Source organism: Leucoraja erinacea, chromosome 5 (genome assembly GCF_028641065.1).
Source record: "Leucoraja erinacea ecotype New England chromosome 5, Leri_hhj_1, whole genome shotgun sequence".
Taxonomy (NCBI): Eukaryota; Metazoa; Chordata; class Chondrichthyes; order Rajiformes; family Rajidae; genus Leucoraja; species Leucoraja erinaceus.
In genome coordinates, this window is record NC_073381.1 from 15,797,503 (window position 1) to 15,818,472 (window position 20,970).

The window sequence follows — 20,970 nt, forward strand, 5'->3', positions numbered from 1 at the left end:
CCAGTGAAGGTGGTGGAGGCAGGTTCGTTTTTATCATTTAAAAATAAATTTGATAGTTATATGGATGGGAAGGGAATGGAGGGTATGGTCTGAGTGCAGGTATGTGGGACTAGGGGAGATTATGTGTTCGGCACGGACTAGAAGGGTCGAGATGGCCTGTTTCCGTGCTGTAATTGTTATATGGTTATATGATATCTGATACAACTTCTGCTATTTCATTCAGGAATCTGATACCTTTGTTGCACGACTTATATTTATCAGGGTTTAACTGATGCCTTCACTGAAGGAATGGTTTTCTCTGGTGTTCCTGAGATGAACAGGTGTTTTGGGCGAAACATAAAGTAGTGGAGGAACTCAGCAGGTCAGGCAGCAACTGTGGACAGGCGATGCTTTGGGTCAGACCTCTTCTTCAGGCAGATTGTAGTAGGGGGCAGAAAGCTGGATAAGAGAGTTGGGGCCAGTGCAAAGCTTGGCAAGTGGATACAAGCGACGGAGGTTGGATTAGAAATGAGTGCTGTAAGTGACAAAGGAGACAAAAGGGTGTCAGATGAAGAGAGAAGACCAAAGAGAAAAGCCAGAGGGAGGGATATAGATGTAAGGGAACAAAGGAAAGGGGATACAGGGGAGATAAAAGGGAAATGGGGAACTTGGAGATGGGAGATCAGTGTATGATAAAGGTGAAAGGAGTAGGGTGACGTGGGGGGTTGAGAGATAGTTGGAGAAATGGGTGTGGAGGGCTCACATGAAAAAGAGAGAGAGAGGTCGGGGGGATATTACTTGTCATTGGATAATTCAATGTTCATACCATTGGGTTGTAAGCTACCCAAGCGGAAAATTAGATGCTGAACCTCCAGTTCGCTTAAGGCCTCACTTTAGCAACAGAGGAGGCCAAGCAAAGGATAAGAAAGGCTGGTATGGGAATGGGTTTGGTAGTGGTGAGATATTTGGGCTATGATTTCATCTTTGATCTGGAAGCACCTTCACTGTGTTTTGGGAAGTCCTGTCGAAATTCCACTCAATATTGTCTCAAACTGAACTCAAAATCCGTTAGGAACTGTTCAGGTAGAGAGCTTTGAAAAACAAACTGTAAAAATAAGTCCATTTGCCCTAGTTATATTATATTTGTAGTAATGTATTTATGTCAAAAATCCATACAGATTGACTTAAGCTGCAGCTGTCACTTTCTTAGTAAATGTAAAGAAGGCATCCATTAATGGCATGTGTTAGTGAACTTCACGCCACGAGTGCTCAAGAAAGTTGACTTACAGGGCTGCAAATGATCCAAGTAATATAAATGCCCAATGGCGATTACCTCAGTGGGACTTGGCAAGAAGAGGAGCAAGGGCCTGCTTCCAGCACCCATGTCTGTTCAATCTGCATGTAAAATGCAGCATCTTTGACAAAGTTGAGTGAATTGCCATGGGAATTCTGTTCCGTTATGTACACCAGTTGAGATGGTTGGTCTGGATAAATGAAACATAAACCAAAGGAATAGTTAGATCTCATGTCGGGTGTTGAGCAGCCAGGTTGTTGTCTCTGCGTCAATGTCTGCCAGGCCCTGAGCTCCATTTGGTGGGTGGTAGAGTGGGCACTCAGAGATGACATGGTTGGCTGTCTGTTGTTCAGGCTGGGCTCTGGCAGAGTCCCCATCTCCATATGCTGGTATTGAAACGCCCAACTCCAGTACGAAGTTTGTTGAGCTTCACCCATGCTCCTCTGGGGAGGTCAGAATGTTATCTGGTGAAGAGACGTAGCTGGTGGAGATGAGGTTGTCTCCCACTCCTGTGACCACTCGGTGGCTATCCAGTGTGCTTTTGTCTCAGTTGGCTGGATGATGCTAGGAGTTGTTTTCCATGTGGAGCAAAGGGGTGACTGGTTGGTCATGGTATCTGAAACTTTCCGAACCTTAGCAGTGCAGAATTTCAAATGATTTTTACCAATATCTGCAATGCATCTTAGAAAGCCTCCTACCACAGGTTGGTCTGGCAACTGCTCTGCCCAAGAGCCCAAGAAATGGAAGAGTCGTGAACTGTGCCCAGGCCATCATGAATCTAGCAATACTATCTCCCCCCCCCACCCTCAAATCGACTCCACATGCATTTCACAATGCCTCAGGAAAGCAGCCAACATAATCATGGACCTTTTACCGGCTCATACCTTCTTCTCTCTTCTCCTGTTGGGCAGAGGAAGCAAAGGTTTGAAAACATGTACCAGCAAATGCACGAACAGCTTCTCCCCTGCTGTTATCAGACTACTTGATGGAGCTTTATAAGCTAAGGATGTAGTTCTGATCTCCCAATGCACCTCGTTGGGGCTCTTGCACTTTTTTAAATCTGCAATTTCTCTGCAGGCGTAACACTATATTCTTCACTCGTTCTTTCTCTTCTTGCACTACCTGAGCACTCATGTATAGAAACATAGAAACATAGAAAATAGGTGCAGGAGGAGGCATTCATTCGGCCCTTCGAGCCAGCACCGCCATTCAGTGTGATCATGGCTGATCGGGATGGTATGGAATGGTTTGCTCACAAAAGCAAGTTTCCACTGTGATACATGTGACAATAATACACCAGTACCTGATCATAGATATAAGATGCTGGAGTAACTAAACAGGTCAGTCATGATCTCAAGAGAAAAGGAATAGGTGGTGTTTCGGGTCGAATGTTTCTTCAGACATCTGCCCACTAATACTAGGTTATGTTGGGTTGGGTGGCCTCTGGTGTAGAAACAAGTTTCAGAATGGTGGAACAATGTGAAGGACTTTTTGATTCCAGGAAACATGAATGATTTTTTTTAATCACTTTGTATTTTCTTCTTCAGATCTCTGACATCCATGTTTCTGGGGAGTCTGGGGAAATGTCAGCAAAGGAGAAACTATTACTGTGGTCGCAACAGGCAGCGGATGGCCACACTGGAATCAGGTGTGAGAACTTCACCTCGTGCTGGAGGGACGGCAAACTATTCAACGCCATCATTCATAAATACAGGTACAGCTTTCACAAGTCAGTGCGGAGGGTGGCACGGCTGTGCAGCAGTAGAGTTGCTGCCTTGCAGTGCCAGGGACTCGTATTTGTTCCTGACTACGGGTGTATGGAGTTTGTACGTTCTCCCCGTGACCACGTGGGTTTTCTCCTGGTGCTCCTGGTACAGGTTTGTAGGTTCATTGGCTCGGTATAAATGTAAATTGTCCCAAGTGTGTGTAGGAGAGTGTTAGTGTGTGGGGATCGCTGGTCGTTGCGGACTCGGTGGGCTGAAGGGCCTGTTTCCGTGCTGTATCTCTAAACTAAACTAAACTAAGCAACTTGCCATGAGTTCACAGCTTTGTAATGGTCTGAGTGTGGACTTATGCGGGGTGACTGGAAAAGCTGGGCAGCTTCCTGAGAGCAGGAAGAGTTGGAATTTAATAGAGGGGTTCAAACTCAGCAACAATCCAGACTGGAAGAAGAAAGACCAAGGGATGTGGAGATACAGCTTCACCCGAACCTGTCAGCAGCCCACAACTGATGCCCAGTGTGGCCCAGGTATCCAAACAAAGTGTAAACATTGGGGTTGTGTTGGGGCAGGTTGCCTCTTCATTAACTCTGGGGCTATGTTAGGGTGAACCACCTTTTCATTAACACTGGGGTTGTGCTGGGGCAAACCATATCTTTATAACATTTGGACTGTGTTAGGGTAGGACTCGTGAGGAAGGACATTATTGCCATAGAGGGAGTGCAGAGAAGGTTCACCAGACTGATTCCTGGGATGTCAGGACTGTCTTATGAAGAAAGACTGGATAGACTTCAAGATTCAAGATTCAAGATTCAATTTAATTGTCATTTGGACCCCTTGAGGTCCAAACGAAATGCCGTTTCTGCAGCCATACACTACAAACAAATAGACCCAAGACACAACATAATTTACATAAGCATCCATCACATCGCTGTGATGGAAGGCCAAAAAAACTTATCTCTCCACTGCACTCTTCCCCCCCCCCGATGTCAGAGTCAAAGTCAAAGCCCCCGGCTGGCGATGGCGATTGTCCCGCGGCCATTAAAGCCACGCCGGGTGGTGCGAGGTCGCACACCGGGTCTTGGTGTTAGAGCCCCCGGCGTGCGCTCGCAGAGTCCCGCGGCCATTCCAAGCCGCGCGGGGCGGTGATGTCAGGCCCCGCTCCAGGAGCTCTTCAACCCCGCAACTCGGGCGGGAGAAGTCGCCGTTGCAGGAGGCCTGAAAAGCGGTCTCCCTCCAGGGACCCGCGGGCTCCCGGTGCCGCCGTCCGCCAGACCCGCAGTTGCAGCCTCCGAATCTCCGGAGGTCGGGCCGCAGCAGCAGCAGCGCTCCACCCGCTCTGGACTCGGCCAGCTCCGCGACGGTGAGGTGAGTCGTCGGCACCAGAGTCTTCTCCTGTTGGAGGCTGCTCCTCGTTGCAGCCCCAACGACAACGGAGACCCGACAGAAAAGGTCGGGTCTCCCGTGCAGGGAGAGATTTAAAAGTTACCCCCCCTCCCTCCCACCCCACCCCCACCCCCCCACACACACACACCCGAACAAAAAATAACAAAAACTACATAGAAACATAGACAAAAAATAATAAAAACGCGGACGGGCTGCAGAGGCTGCTGCTGACGAGAGTCGCGCCGCCTACCGGGCCGACTTGGTTTATATTCTCTAGAATATAGAAGATTGAGAGGGGATCTTATAGAAACTTACAAAATTCTTAAGGGGTTGGACAGGCTAGATGCAGGGAGATTGTTCCCGATGTTGGGGAAGTCCAGAACAAGGGGTCACAGCTTAAGGATAAGGGGGAAATCCTTTAAAACCGAGATGAGAAGAACTTTTTTCACACAGAGAGTGGTGAATCTCTGGAATTCTCTGCCACAGAAGGTAGTTGAGGCCAGTTCATTGGCTATATTTAAGAGGGAGTTAGATGTGGCCCTTGTGGCTAAGTGGATCAGGGGGTATGGAGAGAAGGCAGGTACGGGATACTGAGTTGGATGATCAGCCATGATCATATTGAATGGCGGTGCAGGCTCGAAGGGCCGAATGGCCTACTCCTGCACCTAATTTCTATGTTTCTATGTTTCTCTGAAAATATAGTTGATAAGAAGGATGAGACGGGGGAAGGCACAGAATGCTGGAGCAGCTCAGTCGGTCAGGAAGCATCTCAGGGGAACATGGATAGGCAACAATTTGGGTTGGAATACTTTGGGACTGATCTACAAGGACTGGACAGGGTTGGGCTCATGTGCAGTTAATGAGTAGTTGTCTTGCATATTGCCTGTGGCTGAGGACTCAGAAATGGCCTCTTACATAGCTTAGAAGTATACAAGTGTAATCCTTCAGAATATCCTTCATTGGTGTACATTGTCCAGACCACGAGGGATCCCTAGTCTCTGCTCGAGTCTCCAATTTAGGGAACATGGCACATTGCTCTCAGCATTCTGAACATACCACTGCAAAGTGCGCAGTCAGATGAGCAAGAACAGGACTGGCTCATCCCTGCTTCACTTCTAAAGCTTGCTGGCAATCTCCCTCTCAGCTACGGTTTATAGAGCAATTATTCGGGGAAATGGTTGGACAGGCTAGATGCAGGAAGATTGTTCCCGATGTTGGGGAAGTCCAGAACAAGGGGTCACAGTTTAAGGATAAGGGGGAAATCATTTAGGACCGAGATGAGAAAAACATTTTTCACACAGAGAGTGGTGAATCTCTGGAATTCTCTGCCACAGAAGGTAGTTGAGGCCAGTTCATTGGCTATATTTAAGAGGGAGTTAGATGTGGCCCTTGTGGCTAAAGGGATCAGGGGGTATGGAGAGAAGGCAGGTACGGGATACTGAGTTGGATGATCAGCCATGATCATATTGAATGGCGGTGCAGGCTCGAAGGGCCGAATGGCCTACTCCTGCACCTATTTTCTATGTTTCTATGTTTCTAAATAAAGATAAATAAGTACCACTGCAAAAATGTAGAATTCTGTGGGGAATGCAAGAGAGGCTTTGTTAAATACAAACTAACAGCCTTCAAAGCCTTAAAGCTTTGTTGCATGTGTGTTCTTGGTTGACAAACACTTCACGATGTAACTAAACCATGTGACTTTGTAGGACCTATTTAATTTAGCGCTCTTCAGGCTGACGTGTTTTCACCCAGCTTGCTCGCAACACTGCCAATGTCCTAGCTTGGTGACATGGTGAGCCATCCACAAGAGCTGGTCTTTATAGGTTTCCCCTTGGTGCTCTGGCCTCCTCCCATATGCCAAGGTCACGATAGTTAGTGGGTCATTAAACCACTGCAAGTTGTCCCTAGTCTGTGGGTGAACAGTGAGATCTGGAGGTGAATTAATGCTGTTGTGTTCAGAATAAAATGAGATTAACATGGGATTAATATAAATGAGAGGTTGATGGTTACCGTGCACTCATTCGCTGAAGGGCCTGTTTCCATGCTGTTATGATATGATATGATATGCCATTTATTGTCACTATACATGTACAATGAAATTAAAAGCTGCTCGTACTCAGTGCATACATATAATTTAGTACAAAAAACAAGAAACAGAAAAACAAAAACAGAAGGGCGAAGGGGGGGGGGGGGGATAGGTGCACAATTCTGCGGCGCTATATACATATATACAGATGGAAGTCTGGGTGTTGGGCTGTGAAGTCAGTGCATGTGTGAATTTGAATTAAGAGTAGTTATAATTTTCGGAAAACAACTATTCCTGAGTCTATTTGTCCTGGATTTGATGCACCTATAGCGCCTTCCAGAGGGCAGCAGGTCGAACAGTCCAAACGCAGGATGGGAGCTGTCCTTGATGATCTTCTTTGCCCTGCTAAGGCAGCAGGAGGTGTAGATGTCCATCAGGGAGGGGAGAGGGCAGCCAATGATCTTCTGTGCTGTCCTAGTTACCCTCTGAAGCCTCTCCCTGTCTGCCATGGTGCAGCTGCCATACCATGCTGTAATGCAGTATGTCAGCAGGCTCTCGATGGACGAGCGGTAGAAGGTCAGCAGCATAGAAACATAGAAACATAGAAAATAGGTGCAGGAGTAGGCCATTCGGCCCTTCGAGTCTGCACCGCCATTCAATATGATCATGGCTGATCATCCAACTCAGTATCCTGTTCCTGCCTTCTCTCCATACCCCCTGATCCCTTTAGCCAATAAGGGCCACATCTAACTCCCTCTTAAATATAGCCAATGAACTGGCCTCTGCGGCAGAGAATTCCACAGATTCACTACTCTCTGTGTGAAAAAAGGTTTTCCTCATCTTGGTTCTAAAAGATTTCCCCCTTATCCTTAAACTATGACCCCTTGTTCTGGACTTCCCCAACATCGGGAACAATCTTCCTGCATCTAGCCTGTCCAACCCCTTAAGAATTTTGTAAGTTTCTATAAGATCCCCCCTCAATCTTCTAAATTCTAGCGAGTACAAACCGAGTCTATCCAGCCTTTCTTCGTATGAAAGTCCTGACATCCCAGGAATCAGACTGGTGAACTGTACTCCCTCTATGGCAAGAATGTCTTTCCTCAGATTAGGAGACCAAAACTGTACGCAATACTCCAGGTGTGGTCTCACCAAGACCCTGTACAACTGCAGTAGAACCTCCCTGCTCCTATACTCAAATCCTTCAGTCACATTATGACCGAACATGTGCCAGTCATAAGCAGAAGATTGTAGTCCTTAGTGATCTTATTCAGCGATCTATTTTGACTTCCCACCCATGAACGTCGATGGATTGATAAGATGCCATGAAGATTGGTTTTAGTTAATCACTGTATGGAGGGTAGTCTTAATCGACAGGGTGATATCAATGATCTGAGAAATGGCAGATGAAGATTAATCCAACTAAATGTGAGGTGATGTATAAGGCTTGGAGGAATACCTTGACTGGTATGGTTCATGGGACTGTTGAGGAGTAGAGGGACCTTGGTGCATCTAGAGATCTGTGAAAGTGGCAGCACAGTTCGATAACATGGTTAAAAATAACATGGGACGTCGGCCTTCATTAGTCAGGGCTTTGAAAACAGGAGCAGTGAAGGGGTATACATCAACATAGAAAAATATAAATGTAACCTCTGGAACAGAGAACTATTCAGGAAATTTTGAAGAAGCTGAAACCTCGACACGTGTACTGCGTGCAGTGCAGGTTGCCACAGTGGAGGAGATCTGTGATAGTGCTGGAGAGGCTTCAGAGGCGATCTGCTCAGAGGAGAGGGTGTTGGCCGGGACTGACTGTTTCCATTAGGAGAAGGGCCAGGAGAAATTGGATCTGGTTTCCCTGGAGAAGAGGAGCTTAAGAGAGGACGTGATTGAGGTATGTTAAATTATGAGGTGTATAGATAGGTTAGACAGGAGGAATTTTTTTCTTCTTGTGAGAGGTCAGATCAGCCATGATGGGCCACATAAATCTGTTCCTAGAACTTATGAAGGTTAATAAAACTAGAGACTGAGGATGCAGGTGCAGTGATTTAGAGGGGATTTGAGTGGGACTTGTTTTTCACTCAGACAGTGGAATAAACTTTCTGTGAGTGTAATGGAAGTGGAGTCAATGACTGTATTCAAGAAAGAACCAGATGAGCACTTAAATCACTTGGACAGACATGGGCCCAGTTCTGGGAGATGGGGTTAATGTGTTTCCATGCTGTATGACTCAATGACTTCATTCCCATGAACTCATTCCTGTTTTCAAAATTCTCTGCGGCTTCACTCCTCCCTCTCTCTCTCTCTCTCTCTCTCTCTCTCTCTCTCTCTCTCCCTCCCCCTCTCTCTCTTGAACGACCGACAGTCTGCGTTGCTCCCTGGTCTATTGTGCTTCAGCAACGTATGAGGCAAGAGCTCCTCTCTCTTTGCTGAGCAAATTCCCTTAAATAGAATGAATAGTTATTTCTCCCTGAATGAAATGTGCCTGTAAGTAAATAGTAAAATTTCCCTTCCAAACAAAGGCTAAATGCAGTTTTGTTTACGTCAAAGATCTTTGGTGTGTTCTGTGTTTTGCAACTATTAATTGGATAGATTTCCATACATTGGATCCACCCGTCATTATCAGAAACAATTGCACAAGAAGATGGAATCAACATGGTTGGTTGGCATGGTATTCTTGTGCTTTGCCTTGTTAATGAGATTGGGCTGGGATAATGGTTCATCTTGGGTGTTGCTTGGGCTAAGTCAAGTTGCATTTTCCAAAGCAAAACTGTCACCAGCCATTTCCATAATAAAATATTGCATAACGCCCTCTGTGGCAATAACACATCAGTGGTGCCACTGAAGGTGATATGGACCAACATCATTATGCTTTTGACAGATGAAACAGTTGACACTCCAGTCACTTGGTCTGAACCTCTCGTTGTATTCCAGGTCATTCTTCTCCACCCCTGCAATCGGTCTGAAGAAGGGACTTGACTTGAAATGTCACGTACCATGTTCCTCAGAGATTCACCCTGCCCACTCTTTCCTCAGTTACTCTCTTGTTCCTAATATTCTTCAAGAATGAATTAGGATTCTCCTTCATCTTATCTGCCAATGATATTTGATGACCTCTTCTAGCCCATTTGATTCCCTTAAATACTCCCCTGCACCTTCTATATTCCTCAAGAACCTCTCTTGATTATAGTTGCCTGTGTTTCCATTTTAATCCTTTGTCCTGCCCCAGCTCTCTTCCATCTATTACTTGCCAGGCTTTGTCCAACCTTTCCTCTCTTCCTCTCTTCCAGCTTTCTCCCCCCCATCCCCAACCACAATCAGTGTGAAGAGGTTGTCCCGACGTGAAACGTCACTTATCCATGTTCTCCAGAGATGCTGCCTGCCCCGCTGAGTTACTCCAGCACTTTGCGCCTTTTATTGTAAACTAGCATCTGCAATTTCTTGTATCTTCATTGTATCAGAATGATGCCTGGATCAGAGAGTATTAGCCACAGGGACAGTTTTGACAGACTCGGATTGTTTTCTCTTGAATGCTGGAGGTTAGAATCATAGAAACATAGATAATAGGTGCAGGAGGAGGTCATTCGGCCCTTCGAGCCAGCACCGCCATTCATTGTGATCATGGCTGACCGTCCCCTATCAATAACCCGTGCCTGCCTTCTCCCCATATCCCTTGACTCCACTAGCCCCTAGAGCTCTATCTAACTCACTCTTAAATCCATCCGGAGAGATATGATAGATGTAAATACAATATTACAGGCATAGGTAGAGTTAGCGGTCAAAATCTTTTTCCCAGGATGGAAAAGTCACATACTAAGTAGAATTGCTTTATGTTGAGAGTGACAAAGTTTAAAAGAACTGTGCAGGGCAACTCTTTAACTCACTGGTGGGGGGCTTCAAATGCGCTGCCGAAGTGGTGGTGGAGGCAGATACGATAGTGGCATCTAAGAGACTTTTGGATAGGCACATGGGTATGGAGGGTAGTGAGGGATATGGATTGTGTGCAGGTAGATAAGACATGGTCTTTGCATCATGTTTGTTGCAGGCATTGTGAGCAGAACGGCCTGCTCCTGTTCTGTACTGTTCTATGGTCTATGCTTTGATAGAGTAAATCAGGAGAAATTGTTTTCAGTGCGAGGAGCATTGCCAATCAGAGACACAGATTTAAGGCAACTGCTGAAGAGACACTTGATCTGTAGCAGGTTATTGCATCCTGAAATTAACTGCGTGAGAGTGTCGTGAAGGCAGGTTTAATTCATCTTTCAAAAGGTTATTAGATGAACACTTGCGGAGAATGAACAGCCTCTTGGAACTAATTGGATTGTTCTTTCCACTTGGCATGATAGATTGAATGGCCTCAGTGCTGTGAAGCTTCTGGAAGCTGCAGCCCAGGCAGTCTCCAGGTTGTGTAAGGATTCTGTTCCTGAGAAGGTACACAAAAAAATGCTGGAGAAACTCAGAAGGTGCAGCAGCATCTATGGAGCGAAGGAGATAGGCAACGTTTCGGGCCGATAGATGCTCCATAGATGCTGCTGCACCCGCTGAGTTTCTCCAGCATTTTTTTTGTGTACCTTCGATTCTCCAGCATCTGCAGTTGCTTCTTAAACATTCTGTTCCTGAGAAATGTCTGTAAACTGATTTTTTCTTCTCTCAGTCAGAAACGAACCATTTCAATGAGGGTTAAATATTTTTGGATGTCCTTCCCTTTGTAGTTAGTTGTTATGGTACATATAACGGCATGTTTCCCTAGATCTTAAAGCAGGGGTCAGCGACGAATGCGGCCCGTAACCCAAAATCATCCGGCCCGCAGGCGTATTATTTCCCCTGTAATTATCCGGCCCGCAGACTTCCTTCATCCCGAGGTACCTCCCGGGCCCAGGCCTGTTGACGCAAGATGCCTGCACTGGCGGCTGCAATGGCGGAGCCGCCGAGCGCCGAGCTCTGGCTGGACCGCATTGTGCGCAAAGCCACCGGCAAGGCCGCGCACCTTCTGTGTCTGGGCTTCTCTGTTGGGATCGGGGTTGACAATAGGCCGGGGACGAGTGAGTGTGACTATTTGAGCCACTGCCTTCAGGACAGAGCCAAGACAATGTACCGTAGGTGCGCCATGTTTGTGAGCGCCCGTAACTAGGGGCCAGAGGTGGCGTCCTCGAATCTGGGGCGGGATGGGGGCGGGATAGAAACATAGAAACATAGAAAATAGGTGCAGGAGTAGGCCATTCGGCCCTTCAAGCCTGCACCGCCATTCAATATGATCATGGCTGATCATCCAACTCAGTATCCTGTACCTGCCTTCTCTCCATACCCTCTGATCCCTTTAGCCACAAGGGCCACATCTAACACCCGCTTAAATATAGCCAATGAACTGGCTTCAACTACCTTCTGTGGCAGAGAGTTCCAGAGATTCACCACTCTCTGTGTGAAAAATGATTTTCTCATCTCGGTCCTAAAAGACATCCCTCTTATCCTTAAACTGTGACCCCCTTGTTCTGGACTTCCCCAACATCGGGAACAATCTTCCTGCATCTAGCCTGTCCAACCCCTTAAGAATTTTGTAAGTTTCTATAAGATGTAAGTTTCTATAAGTACACATCTATCACGTGTATAAGTACGTACACGTGATAGATGTGGCCCGCCACCCACTCACAGACATGTGTCCTGGCCCCTATGCAGAACAAGGTTGCCGGCGCCTGTCTTAAAGCTTGAATGGATACTTTGTTTGACAACGTGTTCTTCATGAGTCAATAGCTGAGATTGCCTTATCAATTTCCAAAGCACATCTTTTAAGTGCCTTAAGTTGCTCCAGTGTTTGTAACAGACATTGGTTTCCGTTTGGTTACTTTTGGAAGATTACTTGTTAACAGGTTTTTATTTGAAGACTTATTGTTTTTTTAATGAACTAACTGCTACCTCTATTCCAAACTATATGGAGATGTTTGGATTTCTGTTTCTGCAAATTTTTCATACCTTGAAAAATTATTTAAAAATTTACAGGGGAAAATGTGTAAAGTTGGATATCCGTCAATAAGGTCTTCAGTAATCTGACGAACCCCTGTATTGTCTTGTGTAGGAAGCAACTGTCGATGCTGGTTTATACCGAAGATAGACAAAAAATGCTGGTCAGGTAAGGGGGTCAGGCAACATCTCTGGAGAAAAGGAATATGCGACTGGAGAAGGGTTCCGAACCAAAACATCACCTATTCCTTTTCACCGAGATGCTGCCTGACCCGCTGGGCTACTCCAGCACTTTGTGTCTATCACCAGTATTGCCTTGCTCTCTGTCACGCTTTTGTCTGGTTTGTGATTCTCTGGGACAATCACGGAATGGAAGTTGCCATTCTGGATCAGGCCTTCTGAATGTTCTGTTGTTGTGCATTTCATTGGTGATTTCCATACACAAGTGTATCGTAGCAATTCCATTCCTTGCCTTATGAGATGTAGGAGTTAACGGGTCCTTTTCACAATGGCAGGCAGTGACTAGTGGGGTACCGCAAGGCTCAGTGCTGGGACCCCAGCTATTTACAATATATATTAATGATCTGGATGAGGGAAGTGAGTGCAACATTCCAACATTCCAACAGATGTTACAACATCTCCAAGTTTGCGGATGACACAAAGCTGGGGGGCAGTGTTAGCTGTGAGGAGGATGCTAGGAGGCTGCAAGGTGACTTGGATAGGCTGGGTGAGTGGGCAAATGCATGGCAGATGCAGTATAATGTGGAGTATTATGAGGTTATCCACTTTGGTGACAAAAACAGGAAAGTAGACTATTACCTGAATGGTGGCCGATTAGGAAAAGGAGAGATGCAATGAGACCTGGGTGTCATGGTACACCAGTCATTGAAAGTAGACATGCAGGTGCAGCAGGCAGTGAAGAAAGCGAATGGTATATTAGCATTCATAGCAAAAGGATTTGAGTATCGGAGCAGGGATCTACTGCAGTATCTACTGCAGTTGTACAGGGTCTTGGTGAGACCACACCTGGAGTATTGCGTACAGTTTTGGTCTCCTAATCTGAGGAAGGACATTCTTGCCATAGAGGGAGTACAGAGAAGGTTCACCAGACTGATTCCTGGGATGTCAGGATTTTCATATGAAGAAAGACTGGATAGACTCGGCTTGTACTCGCTAGAATTTAGAAGATTGAGGGGGGATCTTATAGAAACTTACAAAATTCTTAATGGGTTGGACAGGCTAGATGCAGGAAGATTGTTCCTGATGTTGGGGAAGTCTAGAACAAGGGGTCACAGTTTAAGGATAAAGGGGAAATCTTTTAGGACTGAGATGAGAAAAACATTTTTTACACAGAGAGTGGTGAATCTCTGGAATTCTCTGCCACAGAATGTAGTTGAGGCCAGTTCATTGGCTATATTTAAGAGGGAGTTAGATGTGGCCCTTGTGGCTAAAGGGATCAGGGGGTATGGAGAGAAGGCAGGTTGATCATCCATACTGAGTTGGATGATCAGCCATGATCATATTGAATGGCGGTGCAGGCTCGAAGGGCCGAATGGCCTACTGCACCTATTTTCTATGTTTCTATGTAACGCATGCCAATGAATTACCCAAAGAAGAGGAGACCATCTTTCCCTGCTGCCTTCAATCATCTCTCAAACAAAACGTTTCTCACTTTCTGATTATTTATCTTACTGCTTTTTATCGGACCTGACAGTACACGAAATGTCACCCATTCCTTCTCTCTAGAGATGCTGCCTGTCCCGCTGAGTTACTCCAGCTTTTTGTATCTATCTTAGAGTATACAAATTGGTTGCTGCTTTTTACTGAAGCAAGATGTGCTTTATGTGACTGGCTCCTCATCTGTAGGATTTCTGAAGATGTGAAACGTGTACTTATTGCAAATTCTTTCATGTTCACCTTTATTGCAAAGTGAATTGAGATTAGAATTAGGGGATTTTGGTGCAGTTGTGCAGGGAGTTGGTGAGGCTATACTTGGAATACTTTGCACAGTCCCCTTACCTCAGAAAAGATATAGGTTTGAAGGCTGTCTAAAGGAGATTTAACAAGCTAACCCTTGGGATGATAGAATTGTCCCGTCAAGGCAGGTCAAACAGGCTAGGTCTGTATTCTTTGGAGTTTATAAGAATGGGGAATGATCTTATTGAAAGATAGAAGGTCCTGTAGTAGATGATCCTGTGGGAGAAACTGGAATGAAGGGATGTCGTATTGAGAGAGGGAGCCAGTCATTTAAGATTGAAGACTATCATTTTTTTCCTCTGGGGTTCCATTCTACAGAGAGTTAAGGAAGCCAGCTCATTAGAAGTATTTAAACTAGAGGAAGGTGCCTTTCTAGATTCCAACCCTGGGTCCAATCCTGACCTCCAGTGCTGACTGTGTGGAGCTTGCATACTCTCCTTGTGACCGCACAAGATTGGGTATAGAATCATAGAGTCCTACCGTTTGGAACAGGCTCTTTGGCTCACACCGGCCAACATGTCCCATGTACACTAGTCCCACCTGCCTGCGTTTGGCCCATATCTCTCGAAACCTATCCTATCCATGTACCTGTCTGAATATCTCTTAAATGTTGCAATAGTATCTGTCTCAACTATCAAAGGTCAAAGGTCAAAACGTTATTTGCCATTTATGCTTACACACATAGGAACTCTTGTGCGGTTGTTCAGAGTCAAGTCAAGTCATGTTAAAAAGACACACAGAAGACACATAATCTATAAAAACATGTACTTCTCTAGAACTAAAAAAGAAAGAAAATGCCTAAAACCCTATATAAAGTGGAAAGTGAGAGCATTGTAAATTACACAAACCCTATATAAAAGTGTCGATTGCATTGTAAATTGCACAGGCCCAGGAGACAATATAATATAATATAATATGATATGCTATGAGGTAGGTCAGGACATCAGTTCATTTTGTTTTGGCCAAGAGTCTCACTGTGGCAGGGAAGAAGCTCTTAAAAAAGCGTGTTCTGTTTGTGACGATGCTGTCCGCTCGTCTGTGCCTGAGGCTGTATGTGCAGTTTTTGTGTTTGAGCAGGGAGTGAGCTGGATGTAGTGTGTCTCTGATGATTCTCTCTGCTCTTTTGTGACAGCGCTGTGTGTAGATTGTATCCATGGAGGGGAGTTCCGTTCTGATAATCCTCTCTGCAGTCTTTATGACTCTTTGCAGAGCCTTCCTCTCTGTCTGTGTGGCGTTTCCATACCACACCGTGATGCCTGTGGTGAGGATGCTCTCTATCAGTCCTTTGTAGACCTGGGTGAGAGGGCAACAGTGCAGACCAGCTTTTCTGAGCAGCCTGATGAAGTACAGTCTCTGCTGGGCTTTTTTCACTGTGGCAACAGTGTTCAAAGTCCAGTTCAGATCTGATGTTTCTTGCAATCCCAGGTATCTGTAACTGTCAGCCCTCTCCACCACAGTCCCCTTGATGATGAGGGGCTGCAGGGGGGGGTGGATTTTTTTCCTGAAGTCCATTATTATTTCTCTTGTCTTGTCTGTGTTGAGGCTTAGGTCGTTCACCTCACCATAGGCAAGAATGTCGTTCACCAGACTCCTGTAGCCCGACTATCTCCTTCGGCAGCTCGTTCTATACACCCACCACCCTTTGTATGAAAACGTTACATCTCAGTTTCTTATTAAATCTTTCCGCCCCCCCCCCCCCCCACCTTAAACCTATGTCCTCTGGTTCCCGATTCCCCCGCTCTGGGCAAGAGACTGTGCATCTACCCGATCTATTCCAGATCTGGCACAAAGGAGCAGGTGAGGCCAAGGGTTAGATCAACCATATCATATGTAATGGTGGGGCAGATCTGATGTATGAGATGTATGATGCCGGCTCCTGGTCCTATGTCCTTGTGCAGTAAAACTAATGTATATCATCCATCTTCTGTAAGTAGCTTGTGGTAAATATATAAACATATCCCCCTTACTAAATATAATTGGCAACATAACTTGAATAATGTTGTGACAGAGGTCTTCAACTGCAGGGCGGAGGCTCGTTGCATTGATTACGTTGTTGCCTTATGCCTGAACCTGTCACAGCATGGTCGGATTGAGTGGGCAAATATTTATTTGAGATGTGTTTGACTGCGTCTTTGCCTGTTGAGGCAGATTCAAAATTAAGCAAGGAGGTACATGTTATTCAGAATATAAAATCCCTTGAAGCTATCCTTGGTGAAAATGTTCACCGCACATGTAGTTACTATTACTATCAATTCGGTCATGGTCAGCTGTTGTGCTCTTTGGGTGATCTACACTTATTTGAGGTGATTGGCAAGTGGAATAGCTTTGGATTGCATGTTATTTATAAATCTAGTCTTAATATGGTACTCCAGTACCTAGTTCTTGCTTGGACCAAGGCTGCAGAGATGTCTTTGAAGATAGACACAAAATGCTGGAGTAACTCAGCGGGACCGACGGCATCTCTGGAAAGAAGGAATGGGTGACAATTTCGGGTCTAGCCCCTTCTTTAGACCTGCTGAGATACTCCAGCATTTTGTGTCTATCTTTGGTGTCAACCAGCATCTGCAGTTCCCTCCCACACCATCCAATTTTGATCTGGCCTTTTCTCAAGCAGTCGTCTTCATCAGGCTACTTCAGATAACAGTTAAGAGTCAAACAAATCAGTCTGGGGGAGGGATTTATAAAGTTGGTCAAGAGAGCAAATTTATTTTCTGAAGTTTATTTTCTGAAACAGAATTAACATTAGCCAACTACATTGAGACGCAGGTGGTGAAGTCAAACTGATCTGGTGGCTTCATCTGTGGAAGGGTAGTTTTGTCTCATGTTAAACTTTATTGGAGGACAGGGTGCAGGTGCAGTTGTCTCTCCGAGTCTCCAAATGAAAGAGACTGCTGTGCCGGTGGTTACCTTTGGTCAAGATGTTAAACTGTGGCCTCCTTATGGTCTGATCTTTCAGGTGAACATAATTTCCAATATTTTCTGAATCCAGCAACTGCACCCACTGTACACCTATACCAGCAAGCAACTATAGTCCAGGACTAAGTCCTTGCATATAAAATACTTCTAAATGACCTGAGTGTAGGATTGTTCTTGATAACTCACTTGTTCCCTGTTGTTCCACCACTCTGTCTCCTCACCGCCATCTATCGAAGCCCATCCTCATCTCCTTCTCAATCATTCCCTTTATCCACACCACTTTGCTCTTTCCTTTTCTCATTCCATGTTTCCCCCCGCTCTCTCCCCCCCTCCTCCCGCTCTCTCCCCCCCCTCTGCTCCCCCCCCGTCTGTGTCCCCCCACTCTGTCCCCCGCCACTCTGCCCCCCCCCCTGCTCTGGCCCCCCCCCCCTCGCTCTCTCTCCCCCCCTCGCTCTCTCCCTGTCACTCTCGTCTCCACACATCGTCTTTACACCCCTTGCTCCCCGCTCCTCTCCACAGCCCTCACTCCTTACTCTCCTTGCATTGCAGAGAATGATGTCTGTGGAGACTTTCCCTTGATGAGACACTTTGCAAGACATCAGTAATAATAACTAGACAGGCTGTGAAGTAATGACAAGGAGAATGTTAGCAGATGTACAATGCAAATTGCATCTGGGCTACATTAATAATCACTCTTCATATGAACTTGGAAAATACATTTAAGGAGACAAATCTGTTTAATCAATTCTGGAAAATTCTCTGAATCTTCCCAGTTTCCAGCAACTAGTCATCTTGCTGCTTAGTGTTTTGGAATTGCTCGTCTTTGCGAATGCTGCTGCTAATGAAGAGAGCCCAGTGATTACGGTGTTGCAGTCAGTGTGGCTGGTTGGTACTTGGCTCCGCAGTCACCTGTCAGCAACTTAGAACATGAACATCCAGCACAAGAACAGCCGACAATATCTGTGCCGAACAAGATGCCAATACCGACTCTTATCTGCCTGCATGTAATCCATATCCCTCCATTCCCTGCATATCCAAGTGCCCATCCAAAAGGGTCTTAACTGCCTCTATCGTATCTGCCTCAACCACCACTCCCGGCAGCCTGGTCCAGGCACCCACCACCCTCTGTGTAAAGGTCTTGTCCCACACGTTTCTTTTTGCCCCTACCAAACACCTGCTCCCCCCCCCCCCCCCCCCCCCCCCCTTCCTCCCCGTGTCCCACTGGGACTCCACTCAACCCCCCCACCTCCTGCCAATTTCCTCTCTCCAAGCTGAATGTTACCCTTCCACCACAACTCTGTCTTCTATCTGTCAGCCAGTTGTGAATCCATACAACAAGTAACAACAAGTAATCTTCTGGATCAGCCTAACATGGAGGACTTTGTCAAATGCCATACTAAAATCCATGTAGACACCATTTACTGCCCTATCCTTATCGATCACCTTCGTCACCTCCTAAAAAAAACTCATTCAAGTTTCTAAGGCACGACTTGCCCTGTACAAATCCTAATTAACCCATTCTCTTCCAAATGAGATAAAATCCTATCCTGAAACATCCTCTCCAGGTGCTTCCCTGTTACTGCCGTGAGGCTCACCAGCCTACAATGCTCTGGATTCTCTCTACTTCCCCTCTTGAACAAAGGAACAACATTAGCTACTCTCCTGTCTTCCAGTACCTCACTTGTGCCAAACTTGATGCCAATACCTTATCTATACCCCTCCATTCCTGAGTTCAAGTTCCACCAAAGAACATGAGCAAATCTTTTGAGCTGTTGCTCCTCTGCACTAAAGGTGCTGTCTTCTAGAATGGACATTAAACCAAAGCCTCATCCAATGTCTTAGTAGAAAGGAAGATCCATTGCCGCTTCTTCCAACGAAAAAGAGGGCAGGTCTCCCAGACATTACTTAACCACCATCAGTTGGAGATTACCTGGCCATTCCCCTTGCTGCCTGCTATTTGTTTAACATTGCCTTCGTAATGTCTTCACAACTCATCACTATTGCCACAACGTCTGAAGCCAACTATAGACACAAAATGCTGGAGTAACTCAGCGGGACAGGCAGCATCTCAGGAGAGAAGGAATGGGTGACGTTTCGGGTCGAGACCCTTCTTCAGTCTCGACCAGAAACGTCACGCATTCCTTCTCTCCAGAGATGCTGCCTATCCCGTTGAGTTCCTCCAGCATTTTGTGTCGATCTTCGGTTTAAACCAGCATCTGCAGTTCCTTCTTACACATCTGAAGACAACAGTCTTTTGCTGCATTGTTGTTTGCCTCACCTAATTCCAGCTGTACTGTTAATGATTGTGGTTGAGTAAACCAGCAGTGGGAGCATGTCATCCACCCTACTGTGTCTGGGCAGTCACTCATTGAGATAATAGACTAACTCCATCCAATTCAATGCCTTAACATTCCCGTTCAGCATGAATCTATCACTTCCCAATGTTTCAACTTTTAATCGGTAGTTTTCTGGATGTGTTCTAGATTTTGTTTGGTGTGCTGAAGAGCTTCTCAACATGAATGTTGAGCTTCAAGTGTGTGGCAAATCTCTAACAGAGAATCTAAGACCATTATATGAATGAACCTTAATATGGCTGTTATTCCCAAGAAGCTGCACTGTTGAGCCTCCAAGGGTAACTCATTCTTCCTTGGATGTGAAGAAGGAAAGTGAAGAGTCTCTGTATGGGCTGTACAGTCTCTGTACGGAGGGATAGAAACATAGAAACATAAAAATTAAGTGCAGGAGTAGGCCATTCGGCCCTTCGAGCCTGCACCGCCATTCAATATGATCATGGCTGATCATCCAACTCAGTATCCTGTACCTGCCTTCTCTCCATACCCCTGATCCCTTTAGCCACAAGGGCCACATCTAACTCCCTCTTAAATATAGCCAATGATCTGGCCTCAACTACATTCTGTGGCAGAGAATTCCAGAGATTCACCACTCTCTGTGTGAAAAATGTTTTCCTCATCTCGATCCTAAAAGATTTCCCCCTTATCCTTAAACTGTGACCCCTTGTTCTGGACTTCCCCAACATCGGGATCAATCTTCCTGCATCTAGCCTGTCCAACCCCTTAAGAATTTTGTAAGTTTCTATAAGATCCCCCCTCAATCTACTAAATTCTAGCGAGTACAAGCCGAGTCTATCCAGTCTTTCTTCATATGAAAGTCCTGACATCCCAGGAATCAGTCTGGTGAACCTTCTCTGTACTCCCTCTATGACAAGAATGTCTTTCCTCAGGATGTGGTGGTAGTGGTGTGCCCGTGTGCCTACATGTTTCCTTCTTCTTGGTAGTTGTGGTTGCAGCTTTGGAAGATATTGCCCGAGTCGTCTAAGAGGGTCAAACAAAGTAGATGTACCACTGTGCACTGGTGATGGAGGGGGTGAATGGTTACATTGGTCGGGCTGACAATCAAGCATTTATTTGGATGGTGGGTTTATACAGTCAAATCACTATTTTCCGAAAGCTCTCTAATCGGGATTTGCCATCTTGTTCCAAATTTTCAGGCCGGACCTGGTAGATATGCGTCAAGTAGCAATTCAAAACAGCATGAACAACTTGGAACAAGCCTTTGGTGTAGCTGAGAAGCTTGGTGTCACCAGACTGTTGGACGCAGAAGGTAAGCTTAGTCACTGAGTCAATATTATCTCTGGCCATTTCAATGTTGCAAATTGTACGACTTGGTACTTGCCTTGACCTGCTCAGTCCCACCATGATCAGATG

General features: G+C 45.8%; 1 protein-coding gene across 1 annotated transcript in view; it reads left to right on the forward strand.

Moving 5' to 3' along the window:
* LOC129696942 (dystonin-like) overlaps positions 1-20,970 on the forward strand; it is a 529,669-nt gene that overhangs the window by 217,847 nt on the left and 290,852 nt on the right. Inside the window, 2 exon segments of the mRNA XM_055635073.1 lie at positions 2,821-2,987; positions 20,754-20,866. Of these exon segments, the coding sequence (XP_055491048.1) occupies positions 2,821-2,987; positions 20,754-20,866 (280 nt within the window).